At 53.3% G+C, this 20,613-nt stretch overlaps 1 protein-coding gene across 10 annotated transcripts in view; it reads left to right on the forward strand.

Annotated features, from left to right (window-relative positions):
- TNS1 (tensin 1) overlaps window positions 1-20,613 on the forward strand; it is a 197,697-nt gene that overhangs the window by 105,192 nt on the left and 71,892 nt on the right. For all 10 annotated transcript variants that reach the window (XM_067740635.1, XM_067740634.1, XM_067740633.1 and 7 more), the window contains 10 exons: window positions 1,652-1,702; window positions 2,839-2,961; window positions 3,365-3,429; window positions 4,981-5,064; window positions 8,066-8,178; window positions 8,605-8,665; window positions 8,892-8,967; window positions 9,561-9,690; window positions 10,980-11,045; window positions 12,175-12,291. In XM_067740635.1, coding sequence (XP_067596736.1) covers window positions 1,652-1,702; window positions 2,839-2,961; window positions 3,365-3,429; window positions 4,981-5,064; window positions 8,066-8,178; window positions 8,605-8,665; window positions 8,892-8,967; window positions 9,561-9,690; window positions 10,980-11,045; window positions 12,175-12,291 — 886 coding nt within the window. The remainder of the gene's footprint in view (window positions 1-1,651; window positions 1,703-2,838; window positions 2,962-3,364; window positions 3,430-4,980; window positions 5,065-8,065; window positions 8,179-8,604; window positions 8,666-8,891; window positions 8,968-9,560; window positions 9,691-10,979; window positions 11,046-12,174; window positions 12,292-20,613) is intronic.

Raw genomic sequence — 20,613 nt, forward strand, 5'->3', positions numbered from 1 at the left:
GGGGATTGGATCTATCCTGGCCTCATAGGAGCGCTTAGGCCTGCTTTACAGGGAGGTACTTGTGGCCTGGACCCACAGATTGGACAGACCATCATGAGGGGCTGCCCTGGGAGGTCTGAGCACAGGTGGGGTGTAGGGACTGTATTAGGTCCCTAGGGCTAATGTAACAAATTACCACAAATTAGGTGGCTTAAAACAACAAAATTAATTTTTTCACAGTCTGGAAGCTAGAAGTCCAAATCAAGGTGTCAGTGGGGCCATGCTCTCTCCGAATCCCGCAGGGGAGAGTCCTGCCTTGCCTCTTCCTGTCTTCTGGTGGCTCCCGGCAGTCTAGTGCCTCCTTGGCTTGTAGTAGCCTTGCTCTAGTCTCTACTTCTGTCATCATGTGACCTTCCTTCTTTCCTGTGTCCGTGTGGCCTCTCCTCTTCTTATAAGGACACCAGTCATTGGATTTGGGGCCCACCCTGAATCCAGGATGATCTCATCTCCAGATCCTTGACTACTTACATCAGCAAAGGACCTATTTCCAAATAAAGTCACATTCTGAAGTTCCGCGTCGATGTGAATTTTTGTGGGATACCATTCAGCCCTCTACAGAGACCCATCCGTCAGCTATGTTGGGCGTTGTTAAGAGTCTGGCATTAAACATCGGAATGTTCTGGGTTGGAATGCTGCTGTGCTCTCACCAACTATCTGATCTTGGCACTTAGCCTCATTAAGCCTTAGGATCCCCATCTGTAAAATGGGTCTACTTACCTCTATGGTTGTGGAGAGAATTAAGGCAGGTGGTAGATGTAAAGTCCTTAGTGCGGCCTGGCAGGCTGTGGACACTGTAACACTGAAGTGTTAGCCATTGTTAATGGCATAAAGTGTGTTCCTTTACGGCCTCAAGAGTGGACCAGAAGCTATCTGAGATCCTGCCCTATTTCAGGAGCCCAGGATTCCATGGGTTTTTGCTGCATCCTGCCCGTTCCAGACCCTGCAGTCCTCTTCTCTCCCCAGGCGACATCACAGGGGTCCTGAGTTTCCCAGACCATGAGGTGGATGTGGGGAGTTCTGCACGCCTCTTTCAGAGGTGGAGAAGGGAATCCAGAGGTTGGGGGATTCCCGTGGGATGTGGTCAGGTGTTGGGGGGTGTCTTCTGGGAGAGGGGTGTCAGGGGTCTGAGAGGGCTGACCCAGCACAGTTTGCACCCTCCTATGGAGGGCGTCCGACCACGGAGCAGTTACATCTTCGTGCGGTGAGCTTCTGAAGTCGACCTGTGAAGAGGAAACCAGAGATGGCCAAATGCTTATCGTTTGACACTACTGAATTTCCATTCAGTGTGGAGAGATGCCCACCTTGGGGGTGGCATGTGGGACCTGAGACAGGTTCTGTCCCCTTCTCGTCTTCAGTTCAGGATGTCCGCTCATCCAGGGGAGTGGCTGGGCATGTACATACTTGTTTCTGTCTCCCTCTTTATCCTGAGAACCTGTAGTTGAGTTCCTGTCCATCCGTGTGTATCTGGTAGGACTCCATGTATGGTCATGTAGGTAGAGTTTCCAGGAGGGAAGAGAGAGAGAGAGAGAGAGAGAGAAAGAGAGAGAGAGAGAGAGAGAGAGAGAGAGATAGGGCCAACCTTCTCACAATCTCTTCCTTTTCCTCCTTCTAGCTTTTCAACCTCTCTGAGCGGAGACCTGACATCACGAAGCTCCACGCCAAGGTGAGTCCATGGCTGTTTGGGGTGGGGAGGGATTCTCCCTGCCTGGAAGAGGGAACAGGGGGCTCCCTTCCTCTGAGGTTCCCACATTAGAATCTTGGGGGAAAGTGCGATGACAGTTTGCAAAGCCTGTTCAGACTTACAGTGCCATCTTCTATTTGGAAAATAGAAAATAATATATTTATTGTTTCTGTAATACGAATTACAGAAAGCAAAGCTCAATGCAGTGATTTCCACCAAGGTCTGCCACCTGTGGTGCACACAGAGTGTCTGGGGTGGGGCTGGAGCTGTGAGATTTTGAGTCTTATTGAAAAGTATTCTGGATTTAAACCAGCTGGGAATCACCACCGTAGACCCTCCTACAGCCAACTTTCTTTCACTTGCTGTTCAGTGTGCTGTGTGTGGGCTTTGCGTGCCCATCTGCTCCGGCCCCTGGATTATGGTGCCTGTCGCTGTGTGACCTTGAGCGGGTGGCAGACTTCTCTGGGCCTCAGTTTCCACCTCTGAAAGTGGACGGGCTGGATTAGATGTGCTCTCTGGGCCCCTCCGAGCACAGATTTTCTTTTACTTTAAAGTTTTGTGAGTTAAGAAAGGTTTGAAGGAGCCTGATGACTGCTCTTCAGATCTGCTGTCTGTCTCGCTCAGGCCTCCTTCGGCTGGCCTGAAAACTTGATGGTTTGTGTGTCCAGGGCCTGGAAAAGAGCCGTGAACAGGCTTCACCTTTCCTTCTTCCTCCCTGAGCCAGATCTCAGGGTTATCTGTGGGAGGAGAGCTGGGGCACAATGCTGGAGGCTCCCAGCACATTTTAAGGTCACAGTCATACGGAAGGGACCTGGGGCCCTCGGCTCTAAGCCTCTGCTTTATGCACAATCAGAAACGGGGGCTGGCGAAGGGGCTGTGGCTGGCCTGAGGCCCACAGGGAGCCAGTGTCAGAACCCAGGGTCTGTAGGCCTGGGTCAGTGTCCTTTGCCTCCACACCCCTGCCTTCCAGAGTGTTGATGTGCAGGGCAGGAACTGAGGCCCCGCTGCTGGTGGCATCGCTGTGGGGCTGGCGCGTGGCATGTGTGGGCACCTCCCTACCTCCCCGCCCGTTGACTCTCTGGACTTCTGCCGCTTCTCACTCATGGCTTGGGCCACAGGTACTGGAATTTGGCTGGCCCGACCTCCACACCCCAGCCCTGGAGAAGATCTGCAGTGTCTGCAAGGCCATGGACACTTGGCTCAACGCAGATCCCCACAATGTTGTTGTTTTACACAACAAGGTCAGAGCGGGGGCTGCAGGATGTCTGTGTGTGTGTGTGTGTGTGTGTGTGTGCGTGTTCATGCCCATGCACGGATATATTCTTGGATGAGTGTATGCACCTGCCCGTATCACTGGATTGTGTGAGCGTGCAAGTTTGTTTTTGTGTGTACTCTCCTTCTTGGGGATAATCGATTCTGTCTGGGGTGCACCCCCAGGAAGTGGAGGTACCAGCCCGTGGGTCACTCAGGTGTGGTGGACGATCAGCTGTGTTTCTTCTTTTTGAGACTCACCCCCCATCCGCTTCCTCCCTCCTCCGATTCTCCCTGAGAACCCGCCCCTCTCTGCAGCCCCTGCCCGCCTTGCTCTGGGGCAGGAGGGCCAGCCTTAGAAGTAAAGGCTTTTGTGTTTCGGGGCTTTTTCAGGGAAACCGAGGCAGGATAGGTGTTGTGATCGCGGCTTACATGCACTACAGCAACATTTCTGCCAGGTAAGTGAGCCCCGAGCCTCCCATTCTCTGAATATTGACAGCAGAGCCCCCTTCCCCCACCCACCCAAGGCCTCTCCCTCCCTTGGGGTTGGAGGATAAGGGCAGAGGAGGTGAGAGGTGCTGAGGACAGGGGGAGGAGCCCCTGGAAAGGAGAATGTCCCTGCCCTCAGCTCTGGGACAGGGGCCCCTGGACAGAGCAGGAGAGAGGAGACACCATCCCTCTGTCTGGGGCCCTGGGGAGGGGCAGCCGTGGGAGGCAGGCCCATGGATGGACACCCCGTCCAGTCAGCTTCTTGGGGCCACTTTTCTTTGCCCAACTGCCTTCTGTTTACCTGAGTGAGCAGAGAGGGAGTCACAAAGAAATACTGGATCACATCTGGGTCCAGCAGAGCCATCTGGAAGGTTTCTCATCTCTTCCCCTGCTTCTGGCCAGCAGGGGCATCTTCCCACTTAGGTGTTTTGCATCCAGAATAGGAAACAACCAATGGATGATTCCCATTCTGATTTGGATTTTCAGAGAGGCAGAGGAATTCCTCCACTCATTTAGTCATTTGACGACAGTTATGGGACCTCCACTGTGCAGGCGGCTCTAGGTGCTGGAAGTAGAGCAGTGGGCAAAGCCAGGCCACTGCCCTCATGAATGTGAAATGAGTAAACAAACACATCAGTAAGAGCAGGTGATGAGTACTTTGAAGGACGGAGACTAGAGCAAGACGGTGGGGAAAGGAGGCCTCTTGAGGAGGTGATATTTGAGCAGAATTAAGTGGCGAGAGGGGGGAAGAACTGAGTCTTATACAGTCCGTGAGGGGGTGGGGTGGGTGGTGGCAGGAGACCTTCCAGGCAGAGAAGAGGGAAGGACAAAGACCAGCAGTGGGAATTCGAGGGGCTGGCGTGTTTGGAGAGCCGAGTGAGTGAGGGGATGAAGAGTGGGAAGTGAAGCTGGGAGGAGGCAGAGCCCGGGGGCCTTGTACCCTTGATAAGGACTTTGGGGTTGATTCTGAGAGGGATGGGACCTCGTTGGAGAGTCAAGAATGGAGAAGCTTATGTGATCTGTCTCTTTAAAAAATGATCTCTTTGAGGATGGGTAGAATGCTCTATGAAGGGCTTGCAATAGGCCGGTAGTTTTATGACTTTAAGAAACCTGACCCAGCTTAATCTTTGCATAATGGTCAACATTTCCTGTGCACCTACTGTGTGCCCACATGTGCCAAGCTCTTTATAGATGTCATCTCACTCAATTGCCACAACAGCCTTCAAGGAAGGCACGGTTATCACCTCATTTGACAGGAAAGAAAGATCAAGTCCAGGAAGGTTAAGTAACCTGCCGCAAGTTGCAGGGCTACTAAGTCAGTGATGAACTTGAGATGGGCTCCCAGGCTGCCTGGCTCCAAGGCCCTTGTGCTGAGTAGTGCAGCACACAGGATGGAGAGATGCTGGGGCAGTCCTTTCCTGAAGGCATCTCAGGACAGAGTGGCCAGAGGGCTCTGCAGGGCTGGGTGGACAAGGGACTCGTGGAGGTTGACTCCTCTGACCACCTGTCTCTCCCCACAGTGCCGACCAGGCCCTGGACCGCTTTGCAATGAAGCGGTTCTACGAGGATAAGATTGTACCCATTGGCCAGCCATCCCAGAGGAGGTAGGTCTCCAGGGCTCTCGGCCCAGTGCATGTGTGTTCGAGTGCGTGTGCGTGTGTGTGCGTGTGTGTGCGTGCTCGCTGTACGTGGGAACTAGCCTCGTGTACCCATGGTGGGAGTGTACCAAGCATGCATGTTCAGGTGCCAGCCTGCAGGGGTGGGAGCTCAGGGACATGGGTGAAGCCGTGAGCAGCTGTGTGTGCTCACAGTGGGGCATGGCAGTTGGCTCCTGAGGTTGGTGCCAGAGAGCAGCAGGGGCAGCAGTGGGGGAGGTACAAGAAGGCAGCTTGTATAAGAAGGCAGTGCCTTTCTTGGTCCTGGCAACAGGGCTGCTTCCGTGTTTTGATGGGTCTACAGGAGGTTGATGTCACTGCCACCTGCCCTGAGGAGGTCACAGATGTTCGTGATAAGGGTCACCTTCTGCTGTGAGAGCTTTAAAATTTTACAACGGTCTCTCACCCATGTGGTCCCCAACAGCCCAGGCAGGAATCAGGACAGGGATGGATTCCTTCATTCATTTGGGAAATTTTAGGTACTCTAGTATGTTCCAAGTGCTGGAGGTATCTAGTTGGACAGGACAGAGTCTTTTGCCCTTAGTGAGCTGACATGGTATTGGGAAAGATGGACATTACACAAGTAAATAAACCTTCAAGGTCATTTCAGACAGTGGTAAGTGCTTTGATGGGGAAAAAACCAAACCAGAACACGACGGGCTAGAGAATGACAGGGGCGAACGTGAGGGGCTGATTCCAGTGTGCTGACCTTTCTGAGAAGATGACATGTGAGGTGAGGTCTGAGAAGGGAGAAGGAAACATCTAAGTAAAGGTCTGGGGTAAAGGGTCCAGGTAGAGGGAACATCAAGTATAAAGGCCAAAATGTCTCACTGACTTTTCTCTCCCTTCGGAACACTGACTGGGCAAGCAGGACCCCCTAGCTACAGATCCTGGAGCTTTTCAGCCTCTCCATGCCGGGGGTCCCCAACTCACACCCCGTCACCCCTACCTTGCCTGGCTAGAATGTGCCGGCACCACCGGGGACTGTTTCCACCATTGTAGCAGGAAGCCCAAGCAGAAGTGAATGAGTCCGCTGGCAACCAGCGCCTTACAACTGGCACAGCACAGCTGGTAGCCAGCCTCTGGGTCAGAGATCAGAAACGGAATGTCTTTATGTGCAGAAAATTCTGACTAGGCTGCCAGACACAGCAGCTGTGGATCAGTGAGAGTCTTCCCAGGGAAGAAGTCTCAGGGAGGAAAGAAGTATTATTTAAGATCCTGACTTGCTACCTGTGGCTGGTGGCCTTGGTCACGAGTCCGGCCCTTGACCTGGAAAGATAAGACGTTCAAATAGAGGAGCACGCTGTTGCGGTGGCACAATGTGGCTTGGAGAGAGAGGGCAGAGCTGCCACATTTCTGAAGCGGAAAGCCTGGAGAATGGGGATTAGTGTTACCTCTCAGGACCAGGATTGTTCAGGGATTCCACCGTGCTCAATGTGTGCTTACGTAGCATGCCATCGGTGTGTGTGTGTGTGTGTGTGTGTGTGTGTGTGTGTCCGTGTTTACATTATCTGTATCTGCCGTGCAGCTCGTATCTGCAACTGCATCTGCTCACGGGTGGGTAATTCTGTCTGTGCCCAAATGTGGAAGTGCAGCTGCTGGGAAAGTGGCATTCCTTGCCACTTTCCCGCCTTCTTGTCAGTGTCGCTTGCAGGGATTGGAGCAGCTGGAGGAGAGGAGGGCAGGGAGAGAGGGAGGGAGGGGCTTTGCCTGCAGCTCCCCCATTCATTGTCACCCCACCCCGGCCTCATTGTCCCCAGCACACAGACACATCCTGTTGGCACGATCAGAAGATCTGATAGGAACCCGCCATTCCAGGTTTCCGGTTTGAGCAACGGGGCTGGGGGCTGGGCAGGGGCCTGAATAGGAGCTCGTGCTGCCCATCAGATTATCTTGCTGGGAGAGTCCAAGGTGGCCCCACCCCAGCCCGGGGACAGAGGCCCACAGGCCTGGAGGTGGGCCAAGGAGCCAAAAGACGGGACGGGACCATTGTCATGGTTGTGAGCGTTCTGGTCTCACCGGCCTCAAATCAGAATGCATTCTGATTGGTCCAGCTGACCCAGCTTGGTGTCCTCTGGCCAGTCAGAAAAGGAGGACACACCAACCAAAAGGATTGGCCTCTCCTAGTAGATGCACTGGAGTGAGACTGCTTCCCTTCTCCTCCCACCTGCTCTCCTCCCACCTTTGTGTGCTCTTGCAGTGTGCCTTTGGGAGGCTGATGACCCTTTCTGGACCTAATTTTCCCTCTCTTCTAAAAGGAGTGGGGATGGCTTATTCCTTCCGTTCTTCCAACGAGATCTTTGTTAAGGGAATTGGGGCATGTTGACCCTAGAGATAGGAATACTTAGTGGAAGTTAGATATCCTCTAATATCAAATATGGTACAGAGGAATTTTGTACCCTTCAGCGTGATATAAAAAAACGAAGGACCAGAATTACTAAGCTCTTACTATTTGCTGGATTGTCACGTGGCTGGTGGGTCTTGTGGGAGCAGAACTGGGGCCTGTGGGTACAGATGCAAGGTTGGTTTGGGCTCGGTGTGAGGCTTTCAGAGCTGTCTGTTGGTTGATCATCCTGCCTTGTGCGGTAGTGAACAGCTAAATGATGCCTGTCAGGGATGTGTGGGAGGGCATTTGGTCCAGCAGGAGATTCCTGGGCCGGCAGTGAAGCAGGAAAGAGATGGCCACATTGACCACCAGGAGGCGCCAGAGAACCCCAAGTGGGAGGTTTGGCTGGATGCCGCTCCAGATGTAGTAGTACCTGTTCGCGTTCCTGGGGCTACCGGCAGCAAGGGTGGAGACCCCACCTGCCAGGAGGCCTGGGGGTTGGTGCGGGGCGGGGGGGGATGTTGGCAGGGTAACCTAGGGCAATATGCCGGGGGAAAAGAGAACAGAATGGCTCTGCTCCAGCAGAGGCCTCCCTGGCTGAAGCTGCCCTTCTCCCTGCTCCAGGTACGTGCATTATTTCAGCGGCCTGCTCTCTGGCTCCATCAAAATGAACAACAAGCCCTTGTTTCTGCACCACGTGATCATGCACGGCATCCCCAACTTTGAGTCTAAAGGAGGTACTTGCCCGAGCCCTCTAGCTTCCATTCCCCTCCTGTCTTCCATCTCTTTGTCTTAGGAGGCAGCCTTGGGGGGTAAAAATATGGGCTAGCTGCAGTCTTAGGCTTGGAGTCTCAACTGTACCACTTCCTATTTCTCTGAGCCCCAGTTGATTCATTTGCAAAATGGGTTGGATACTGGCAGTGCCTGTGGGCAGGTGACGCTGGACGGTGTAGTGTTTTTGTAAACTCAAAATGCCTTTGAAATGAAAAGGTAGCATTTCTTCCTCTTTCTTTTTCCATTTCTCCTTCCTTTTTTCCTCCGTCCCTTTCCCCCCTTCTTCCCTTTCCTCCTCCTGGCCGATCCTTCCTTCCTTCATCTCTCCTCTCCCCCCTCCTCCTCCCGCTGTTTCTGCTGTCTTGGCTAATAGCGCCCCTCCCTTACAGGGTGTCGGCCATTTCTCCGGATCTACCAGGCCATGCAACCTGTTTACACTTCTGGTATCTAGTAGGTATTCCACAGGGATGCCGGAGGTCCAAGGCTGAGGACTGGGGGCTGGGGCCGGGGTTGGGGGGCTGCCTAGGACCTTTTCTAGGAGGACTTCTAGGGTAGGGCTGAGGGATGGGTCAGCGAGCTTTCACAATAGCCCCCTGGCAGAGGGGCAGCTGGGAGAAAGTGCACTGCCCGGCCGCCTCAGCAGCCCTCTGTCCCTCTGCCTGCCTCGCTCCCATAGCAACGTCCAGGGAGACAGCCAGACCAGCATCTGCATCACCATCGAGCCTGGGCTGCTCTTGAAGGGAGACATCTTGGTAAGTTACCCCTCTGTCTCAAGCCCCCGCACCGCCGTTGAATTTTTCTTCCTTTTCTCTTCCTCCTCCCCTTATGCCTCTCTGGACAAGAGCGTCCCTCCTGGTGGGCCACCAGCCTTGGGGTCGTTGGCTCTCAGGGCCCCTGCAAGGCCTTCCAACCTTGACGGTCCTTGTCCATCCCCTGCCTCAGTGTCGGATGTGCCTTCCCCCGGGCTTGCCCCTTGTTCTGGAGTATCTCCAGGGACATACATCTCTGTGTGAGCTGTTACCTCCGGGCTTCCTGCTGGTGACAAGGACTCCCTCAATTCTAACTTCACTCCTTCCTCCTGTGATTGAAATCCACTCCTACGTTGCCCATTCTGACTGGTGTACAGGAACTTCTTGGGAGGATAGCTTTGTCCCCACAGGGCAAGGCTGGCTGTCAACTCTCTGCTGTTCTGGAAGTTTCCGCAGAGAGCTCTGAGATCCTGTTTGGGGTTGGTGACCTTTTCCTCACTGGGTTTGGGGCTTAGTCGTGGAGCTGGTAAGGAGGCCCCTTGGGACTAACTTTCCACCTTCGGCCCCTGATGGGCTCTGCTGTCTTTCCCACCCAGCTGAAGTGTTACCACAAGAAGTTCCGGAGCCCAGCCCGAGACGTCATCTTCCGCGTGCAGTTCCATACCTGCGCCATCCATGACCTGGGGGTTGTCTTTGGGAAGGAGGACCTCGATGATGCCTTCAAAGGTGGGCTCGCTGAGTAGAGAGGCAGACCTAGCAAGGAATAATTAGGCCACAGGATAGGAGAGCAATAATGGAGGGGCTGTGGCAGCAGTGAAGGGTGACCGTTTTCCCACGGGAAGGGAGGTGTTCCGGGAGCTATCTCCCTTTGCTTCTTTCCTCGATCTGTTTAAGGTTTTATCTGTATTACATTCAGGCTCAGGACGTGTCCACATCCATCCACCCATCCACTCATCCATCCATCTGTCCATGTATAAATCCACCAGCATCACTGTGTGTCTGTATGTGCCAGGCATGCGCTAGACCCTGGTGATACAAAGAGAAAGACGTCAGGCCCTACCCTCAGGGAGCTCCCAGTCTTATGGGAGAAAGGCACAAACAGACATGATACTATGAAGTGATGCTTGCAGTGATGGAGATATACACAGGCATGATGGGTGCTCCAGGGAGCCGACACCACCCCTGCTGTAACTTCCCTTCCTGCAAGCAGTGGATGGTGATCTGTGTGCAGATTGGGCTCAGGCAGAGATCAGAGCGTGGGGCTGGGGCTCTGAGGAGGAGAGGCCTGATCCCCCAGTGTGGTCTGGCTCATGCAGGAGAGGGATGTTTCTATGATGAGCTTTCCCTGTACTGGAGCCAGGAGAGCAAAAGCAGAAGATGCCGTTATAATTGCAGAAGAGAATGTAAATGTCATCAGTCTTAACAAAGAAAGTAAGAGACTAGCTGACAAAATAAACGTAGAGTTGCGGAGAGGTGGGAGAAGGGCGGGGCCCAAACTTCCTCCTCCTACATGGAGGGAATCAGGGCACCATCGGAAATGGACAGATCAAGAAATAGAGGCTTAACCATCGTATTGAAAGTTTCAGAGGTAATCAGAAGGGTGAACTAATAATGATAACAGTAGTCATAGTAATAATAATAATAAACCAGGTTTAAGAAGGGAGGTGGGAATACTATAAGTGATCCAAATTGTGCATCTTCATAGTGGTGAATCAGTGAAGATTATTTGAAACTGATATATCTAGAAATAGTGGCATAAAAACTGTGGTTATTATTTAGGGTCTTAGAGGTGACTGCTCGTAGAACAAGAAATAGAAATGCTAAGAAATGGTTACCTCAGACAGGTAAGACAGGGCTAGGTGGGTACGAGACTTAATGGCATTATGTGTACTACTTATTATATTATCAACCATGTATACATGTATTACTTTAAACTCTTCTAGAAGAAAACTTTTTGTGGAGTCCTCTTTTGGGAATCAGTTGCCCATTTTTGTTTTTCCTTTTCCTTTTTTCAGATGATCGATTTCCAGAATATGGCAAAGTTGAATTTGTGTTTTCCTATGGACCAGAGAAAATTCAAGGTAAATGCCAAGTTAGAATCCATTGATTCATTCCCTTCCCTCCACTCTGCCCTGCCCGACCTCAACCATTTTCCCACTGATCTGCTCTACAAATATCAAGTTACCTGTGGTTGAGAGTCAGGCCAGCAGTAAAAGATCTGGGTATCATAGTGGACCCCCAGCTAAACATGAACCAGTGACTTAATCTCTGGATAATAAAAATAAAAAAGTAGACAGAGAGGCGCTGGGTTGGATAAACTATTCTGGCCCCATTAGGTCATCATCCTATTATATTCAGAGACTGAAGGCTATGGTGGATAGAGGGAGTGGCCAAGGGGACTCTCAAAGGTGCTGGATGGACGATAAGTATTTATGAGAACTGAGGTGATTCAACCTGAAGATGAGAAGGCCAATTTAATAATAGCCTTTAAGCCATTAGACTGGTTATATGTGGAGACCAGTTGTTCTTCCTCTTATTTGGGAACAGAATAGGAAGAGGTAAAGTCAGGTTACAGCAGAGGGACTCTGGGCAGACTAAAGAACGGACTGCTGGGTCAGGACGGTAACTCACCCAGAAGGCCTGACTTGCATCCTGGGCTTTCTCTGGATGTGTAGGAGAGATTCTGCCTCTCTCCTCAGATTTCTGCCTGCAGTGGCAAGCATCTTAAGTGGAAGGGCAGGGGGATGGCTGGGATGACCTGTGTCCTCTCAACGTCAAGGCTGTGATTTGCCTGCTGTCCGTGACCCCGTGCAGCCCTTCACAGGCCTCTCCTGCACTTCCCCCTGACTCCAGGGCCAGACTCTCTGGACTCTTGGCACTGCCCCAGGGCTCCCTGGGACACAGAAGAGAAAGAGGCAGCCACCCAGCCAGAGGGTCCCCCAGCTTTCTTCTAAAGGGTCTTTGTTGCTCAGTGCTGCTGTCCTCATTTACCCTTATGACCTGGTGTGAACCTTTTCAAGAATGCAAGAAACCAGACTCCTGGGTTCTCCATCCAACTTAAGCGAGTGGTCCTGCCTCGCCATGGTCAAGAACATGAGAAGTCCCTTAGGGAGCATCCTTAGGGAACTTGTTGGTTTCCTCTGTTTTTCCAGCTGCTGATCGGTTTTTTCTTTCTCTTCACGGTCGTCTCCGCCTTTCCCATTTTCTAAGGCATGGAACACCTGGAGAACGGGCCGAGCGTGTCCGTGGACTATAACACCTCCGACCCCCTCATCCGCTGGGATTCCTATGACAACTTCAATGGGCATCAAGATGATGGCATGGAGGGTAGGTGGGACCAGTGGCTTCCAGCCCCTCTGTGGCTGCACAGCCCCTGCTCACAGGGCCTCGGCTGTCTCGGTTTGCTATGACACCGTACTGGGTTCAGAGGGAGGGGAGGTGCAGAGGAGAGGTCCAAAGCACCTCTGAGAGCTCACAGTTCAGTGGGGGGAAGATAAAACAAAACAGGAATGAGCTGAAGAATGAAGCAAAACAGCCGTACAAGCCGTACAAGCCGAATGAGTCCCATAGGCAGTGAGTGCTCTGAGATTGGCAGGGGATGGATTCTCGAGAGCTGGAGTGGTCTGGGAGGGCTCCTTGCAGGAAGTGGCCTTGCGTGGAGCTTGAGACACCCTCCTGTGCTTAAAACACGGCGTTTGTTAGGTTTCTTTTAACCCCGTTGTTGGATTTCTCCAGGCTCCCTGCCCGAGTTCTCTGGGGTCAGAGCACTGGGAAGGTAGACACAGCATTTAGGATCCACAAGCTTTCATCAACAGCCAATGAAAATGTTTGTGAGCTGGAAGCAAACTGGTCGGCTCCAGAATTTGAAAAGAAAGCAGCAGAATTGAAATGAATATTTGTTTAATTTAGCAACGAAACCTAACATAATGTCAAATGGTCATCCACAACTCGGTTCAACTCCTGAGAGTTATATATGCATTCTGTTGATTTATGTGGTCCGTTTGAGTATGTGTGATGGGATGCAGGGCGGGGCCTCTGAGAATGAGCATGTCTGGAGCTCAGGAACTCTTGAGACGCCCTGTCTGGAGTTTGGCCACAGGCTTGTTACCCTGATTTGGTCCCAGGATCACGGAATGTGGAAGCTAGGAGGACCTCAGGACCGTTGGCCCATCCCCCATCAGTTTTCAGCCTGGGGAACTGAGACCTGCGTCCGCCCCCCGGCCCAGAAGGAGGCATCTCTTGATTTACTCCCATGGCCAGGATATGTCCTTTCAAGGACACCAGCACCCAGCCTCTGTGCTTCTCCTCCCAGCTGAAGCTTGTCCTGGGGTGGGGACCCTGGGCCATGTGGCAGAGCTGGATTAGGTAGACCAGGGACCCTCACCCTGGACTCCGCCTCCAAGGTTTTGGATTTGTTGACTCCATGCTGAAAGTCTTTTAGGCCTTTTCCTGCATAAAGATTCTCCCTCTGACCTTAGAGACACCAGAATGAGCGATGCAGTTCAGAGGGGGTGGGATGAGGGCGATGCTTAGGCTAGAATTTAGGGTTTTATGGGAGTTCATGTGCAGTGTTGCAGTGGTGCAAGTTTGTCCTCTCCCTGCCTAGTTCCCGCACTTCTCCCCCACCCCTCCGGGGGCCTAGACACTCCACCGGGGCCCTCCCTACTGTGCTGAGGCTGCCCCCCCCCCCCGCCCCCGCCAAAGCGCTCCTCTTCCTGCTCCAGCCACATCCCCTTGTGTCCTGGAGCTGGGGAGAAGGCAGAGGATGAAATGCATCAGTCCTGAGGTACCGGTGGCTGCCAGCCTAATTCTTCATCGTTCTGGGGATGTTTGCATTTTTAACAAGAACACTTGGCAATTGGAAGGAATTTTCAATGTCTCTCCATCTCTCCCTGGTGTGGATTCAATGCGATGATAAATGTAAAAACATTTAGTAAACTATAAAGTGCTAGGCAAACAAAAGGTAAAACAATTAAGGGGAAAGGAGGGGCTGCGGGAAGGATGGGGCTTGGGACACAGTCAGCCGTGAGGGAAGGAAGCAGGCGGACTGATCAGGAGGCTGGGACCAGAGGCAGGGAAGGGGGAGGAAGGAAGGGGAGAGGGGGGCCCCGGGCTCCTCTCCCTCCCCCTTGCCCGCCCTCCTCTCTCCTCCGATCTGCTCTCCCAGGCAGAGGAATGGAACCAGTAGGATCTTTTGGCCAGTTAAAGGTCAGCTCGTCCCGTAGGGACAGAGGGGCTCCTGTCTGGAGGCTGAGACACTGGCCCTGCGCCCAAGGGTGGGAAGGGAAGGCAGCAGCTCACAGCCCTGCCGTCCTCTTCCCTTGCTGGCTGGCCCGGGCCTGGAGCTGGGCGGCTGGAGCGGTCACCCGGGCAGACCCAGCCTGTCCCGCTGTGTACTCCCCACTGTCACTGGGCTGCATCCCCCACAGGGACAGGAGAGTCAGTGGGGTGGCCCCGGGGCAGGAGCGGTGATGTTATCCTCACCCTGCTTCTCCTGGCTGGAGCACTTCTAAAAGGCTCTAGGTTCTGCGGCCCAGAGGTAAATGCATTTTCTTCTGGCTAATTCTCTGGTTCATGAGAGGGAAGCCCAAGGCCTCTGTCTGTTCCCCTAGTTGCGTGCAAGTCACTGTGCTCCAGTTTCCACACATGCTAGCTGGGATAAGGGCCCCTAACCCCCAAGACTCTGGGGTGCTCAGGAGATGGCCCACGCTGGAGCCTGGGCGGTGGTTTGGCCATTTGCTGGAGCTGCGCTCGGGCTGGGGGATGGCCTTGTGGGCTGCAATGTGGTGCCCGGGGAGGCCCTGGACCAGGAGAGGCAGGATGACCCTGAGGTGCTAGAGCGCTCGAGCACGTGTGCTTTAGAGCCCAACTGCCTGGTCCACACTGTGGAGTCTCCCGTCTGCAGCTGTGTGCCCTTGGTCAAACGATCACGCCTTCCTGTCGTCTTCATTTCCTTACCTGCAAACGGGATGGTGACGGTACTCACGTGATTGGGTTACTGTAGCAATTTTCATGAAAGGTAGTTTGTCCTGTGGTTAGGACTGTGGCCTCTGGAGCCAAACTGTCCGGGTTCAAATCCTCTGCCACGATGCCATCCTCTTGGGGCCTCCGTTGACTCTGTTGTAACGTGGGGATTTGGTGACAAATCATTTCGAGCACCTTTCGGGGAGCGGGAGCTGTAGAGGGGCTGCCCGCTGTGTTCCCTCGTGAGTCTCTGTCACGTTGGTAGTGACCACGATCTCAGGGGTCTGCTGACAGGGCTCGGGAGGAGGCCCCTTGGCCTTGGGAGCCAGCTCGGGCTTTGCCACATGCCGGTTACGATGCCAAGAACTTGATAGCCTCCATCTCATCTAACACTTGCAGCCACATTGTGAGGTGGGCACTGTTATTATGCCTGGGTGGGGGACTGGGGCACAGAGGGGTTAAGTGACCTGCCCAAGGTAGCCTCGCTAGTAGAGAGCGGATCTGATGTGGAACCCTGGTGCTAACTGCTATAGCGTCCTCAGCTGGCCGTCGTCCCCAAGGGTCTGTCCTGGGTGTCTGGTCCTGTGGCAGTACCTGGGTCCCGCTGAGCTTGGGTGAGGGTCTGCTCGCTCTGCCCCCCACTTCTCACCACTGGACAGTCCAGATCTCCCCTGCCCTGCCTCTCAGTATGGGCGGGGGGCTTATACGCGGTGAGGCACGGAGTGCAGTACCCTGTGGCAGGTACCCAGCAGGGCTGTGGTGCCGGGAACAGCTGAGGCACATCCCTGATGTCCCCCTGTCCCCGCCCCCCCCTCCCATACACAGGAGGGGCGGCTCACGCAGGACTGCCTCTGGTGAGGGGCTGGCCTCTCAAAATACAGACAGGGTGGTGTGTTGGAGGTGAGGTGAGGCCATTTCTGGAAGCTGCCCGCCTCTGCTATTTCAGGCCCACCAGGGGCGGGTTTAGGAGGAGTGGCCTAGTCCCTCTGGAGTCCACCGGGTGACTCAGAGTGGTGGGCGGGGGCACCGAGCCCAGCTCTTGGGGCAAAGGTCATCTCTGGCCTGGGCCCCACCTCGGCTCTCCCTGAAGTGAGAGGCGGTCGGTGCTGGGGTCAGAGCTCCGTTCCTCCGGGAAGCCCTCCAGGTGACCCTGACTTTACCCTCCATGTCAGGAATTGCTCTGTGTTTAACCCCTTCCTCACTGCCTGCATCCCTACCCTCTGAACCCTCGTGCAGGTTTCCAGTTGAAGGCGTGCAGACCCGTGGCACTCAGCATGCTGTTCCTTCCCTTCAGGGCGTCCCCTGTCAATCTCAGCAGCAAAATGAAGGAAGAAAACATGTGGGAACTTCTGATCTCTGCAGGCCGGCCCCCCCAGATCACAGAGCCCATCTCACACCCTCCTGCTGTAGAGAGGAAACTGAGGCTCGACAGGGGAAGGGACCTGTCAAAGAGGGGGACATCCCTACAAGTGGAACCCTCCTTTCATGATCTCAGCTCACCCTGTTGCAGCCCCATTACGTGATGACCATACCACATGCAGGGAGGTCAGCGCTCTAGCCCGGGGTCAGGAGATCGGAGTAAGGCTGGCGTGTGCATTCGGGTGTCAGCTGCAAATCCCTCCCACCCCTGGCTCCTCACCTTAGATGATGGGATGCTCACTGCCTCACAGGGTGGCCCATTTCCCTGGAGGATGGGGCCAGGAAGTCGGGTCAGAAACAGAAGGAGAGTGTGCCTCTGCGTGGTGGGCCTAGGCTGCGGTGACCGTGCTGCTTGGGACCAGCTTGGTTCCCCTGCACTTAAGCCAGAAGGAGGGGGAGGTGACGAAAGGTGAAGAATCCAATGAAGAACCTTCTGAGCAGAGAAGTTTCCAGGCCTTGGGGCAGGTGGCCGGGGAGCATAGGATGAGTGCCTGTCGTTTTGGGGACTCCTTACTTTGGGAACAGAACCCCGTCGTGAGCCTGATGACCAACAGACTGATGTCATCGTCTGCTTGGGTGGCCACTGCAAAGTACCACAGACTGTTTGCCGTAAACAATAGACATTTATTTTCTCACAGCTCTGGAGGCCAGAAGTCTGAGATCAAGGTGTGGGCAGGGTTGGTTTCTCCTGAGGCCTCGCTCCTTGGCTTGTTGACGGCCGTCTCCTGTTTGTGTCTTCACATGGTCTTCCCTCTGTGTGTGTCTGCGTCCTCACCTCCTCTTCCCTTAAGGACATCAGTCATATTGGATTAGGGCCGACCCTTATGACCTAATTTTAACTTAAGCGCCTCTTTAAAGGCCCTATCTCCAAGTACAGTCACATTCTGAGGTACTGGGGGTTAGGACTTCAGCATATGAATTTTGGGAGTGGGGACACAATTCAGCCCATGACACCCAGGAAGGAGTTTTCTGGGTTGCCTGTAGTTGGATGCCTGGAGTCTTGGTCCTGAGTGAGGAGTAAGAGAAGGTCCAGGGTGGGTGGAGGGGAGAACAGTCTGGCCCCCCACCAGACTCCGCCTCTCTGCCTCTCTCCAGTTTGGTCTGGAGCCTGCCAGCTCAGCGCTCTGGCTGGTACCACATTTCACAGCCTCCAGAAGCCCCATTAGCTCTTTGGCCTGAGTAATGAAGCCCCGTGCCCAGATCCCAGCTCCCTGTGGGTGGGAGCAGGGCTGTGTTTTTGCCTATGCTGCACGGAGCTGTCTCCAAATTCCTCCAGAGTGTTCCAGGGCAAGCCTTCCTGGAAGCAAGTGCGAGACCAAGGGGGTGTGGGCTGCCTTCCGATTCTGAGAAGCCCACAGGTTGACCAGGCCTGAATTATCTCATTGCCCACCCACTCCCCCCCCTCCACCTTTCCCCAACCTCCTTGGACACTGAGTTGATTAGAGTTTCTCAAGGCTTAAAAGAGGACAGGGGAATAGGGGCTGAGGCTGGATAAAGCAGCAGATTGCTCAGAGCCAAAAGGAGTAATGAAGGGAGAAATGACAAGTCTGCTGGCCTGGCTGAAGATGGCAAGGGGACTAATAACCACCCCTGCAGGATGCCCGGCAGCCCTTCTTTTGTTTGTGTGGGCAGCCCCGTCAGAGCCAGGGGCTGGTGACAAGGAGGCTTGGTTTTGTGCCCAAGCCTGTCACCCTCAGGCTCTGTGAGGAGAGGAATCCCCTTCCTTGGGGGAGAGATTCCAGCTCTGTAGGACACCCACCTCCTCTTCATGTTCTTTTGTCTGAGCTGGAGAAGAGCCTCCCTGATGGTAGCCAGGAGTCCCTAGCCTGTGGTAACTTCTCATGAGCTGGGCTTGTCCAAGGATTCTCTGATATTTTTTTTTCTTTTGAGAGAAAGGAAAGAGGAAGGGAGAGAGACACACAAACAGGCAGAGAGTGAGGAGAGAGAAACAGGTGAGAGACATGGAGAGACAGACAGACTCAGACACACACTGGCCTGGGAGGCAGGAGATTTGGGTTTGGGTGTCCTTGGTAACTCCTTTTCTTTAGATCTTTTTTATTTCCTGGAAAATGAGGAAGTTGGAGTAGCAATTCTTTCCATTTCTTTGAGCTCATTACTCCTTTTTGTGACTTGTGAGGAGCTAAGATGGACTTAGCTTCCCTCTCTTGAGCTTGTAGTGGGAAGCAGCATTGCTCAGTGGCTGTATCAGTCAGGAGGGGCTTGGTTATGCTGCATAACAAACAGCCCCAAATTCTCGGTGACTTAACCAACAAAAGTGTATTGCTTGCCCACGCTGCCTGTCCAGTGTGGATTGACAGGGGTCTTTGTTCATCTTACTTCCTCCAGGCTGATGGTGGCTTCATGGCATAGGTGCATCCACCACTGCTGCTGAAGTAGGCAGAGGACACTGTGACCTGCACACTGCTTCTGTCTGGGCATGACACACTCTCCTTCTGCTCACATTTCATTGGCCCAAACATGTCACACATCCACGCTTAGTTTCAAAGGGGGCAGGGAATTTGTGTGTGGAAGAAAGTAGAAATATCGTTGAACAGACTGATGTCTACTCTAGGGATTAAGACTGTGGAATTGAGAATCGGAAGATCGGTTCCAAGCTCTGTGGTTCATAATTGTGTTCCTTGGTCAGGTCACTTTGCCTCTCTGATGCCTCATCTGTAAAATCGGTACAATAACAGTACTTTCCTTCCAGGGCTGTTGTTAAGGCTCAATGAGGTAACGTATGTGCAGTGTGAAAAGTAAGTGCCTGGTGTGTATTATGCTGGCAATAATTTGTGTCTATTATTATTATTATTGAAGTGCTGGAGGAAAGAAGATAGAGGTGTGATTTTGAATGTATACAAGCCCTCTCTTCTTAAGAAAAAACCCATATTCCCCTGGTCCCTCTACTCTCTGGGAACTGTCTGTAGCTGGTTCTGTTCTGGGAACCCCACTCTTGGAAGTCAAGAGACTTGCCTCTGACACCAACTTGCTGTGTGACTTTGGAAAAGTTACTTTCCCTCTCTGGCTCTCAGTTTTCCTTATCAGTGAATTGAGGGGGGTTGATATGCAAGGAGACTTCCAGCTCTACAACCCTAATGATGACAGTGATGATGACAAAGGTAATGACTGGATGATAGCTAGCCTTGTGTTCTTACCCTGTGTATGTTCGCTTGGTTACTCCTCCCCAAATGCCTATAGGTGGCTGCTGTTTTGTAACCATTAGGCTGACCCAGCAGAACTTGTTAGGATGTGGTTTTAAAGCTTCCCCTGCGCCCGAATGACATTAGGGTGAGTCCCGTGCCTTTTCTAGTCACACTCAGGTAATGGTATACAAGAGCCTCTGGGCAGTAATAACGACGCCCAGAGTGAACTTGGTGAACTTGGTGCTTCACCCAGAATTAGTTCTTCCCCCTTGTCTGCCCCTACCTTGTTTCAGCTGTGGATGGGAGGGGGTGGGGGTCGTTTCTGTAGGTTTTCTCTCTGTCTCCCTGACTGATGGGAAGAGAGGAAGGAGAGAAGGGATGGGAACATTTTGACTTGCCTGCACCCCTGTTAAGTGGAGACACAGGCACGGATGATATGACATCTGAGCTCTTTGACAGTGGAAGCTTCCGGGTGACTGTTTCCTCCTGCAGCACTTCCGTGGATGTGTTGGAGCCCCTCCCCCCTTGAACTCCCCAAGAGTCTCTTCTCACCGTTTCCTTCGTTTCCTTCGGGTGGGTGACTGCAGATCTGTCAGAGCCTCACCCTTTCCTCGGCTGAGCATCCCTCGCTCCCTCCACCTCCTCCTGTGGAGGTGTTTCAGCCCTCCAGGTGGCCCTCTAGGACAGGATGTGAGGCAGCCCTGGGCTGGATCTCTCCCCTTGGCCCGCAGGAGCCCTAAGGCGCCCTTGGGCTCAGCAAAGCTTGGGACTGAGGTGGCCAGCGCAGCCGCTGTCTCTGTTCCCTGGCTGGCCTCTCACCGTTTGGGCTTCCAGGCCTGAGCTAGGCCCGTCTCTCACGTTTTCCAGCCCCAGCGGACTCGAGCTGAGCTGAGCAGACTCACCGAGGTGAGGGGAAAGCCCCTCCCTGGCAGGTGGTACTTGCAGCAAAACAGCACTCTTCCCTCCAAGATTCCTCTTAGAATCACTCACTTTCTCATCCTTTCACTCCCTTGACATGGATGTGTGTGGGGGCAGTTTAGAGCCACAAAACAGTTTTCAGCCATCACTGTCTTAAAAATTTTTTTTAATAGCTAATATTATATATTCCCAGTATAATATAATG

Source organism: Pseudorca crassidens, chromosome 6 (assembly GCF_039906515.1).
Source record: "Pseudorca crassidens isolate mPseCra1 chromosome 6, mPseCra1.hap1, whole genome shotgun sequence".
In the NCBI taxonomy this organism is placed as follows: domain Eukaryota; kingdom Metazoa; phylum Chordata; class Mammalia; order Artiodactyla; family Delphinidae; genus Pseudorca; species Pseudorca crassidens.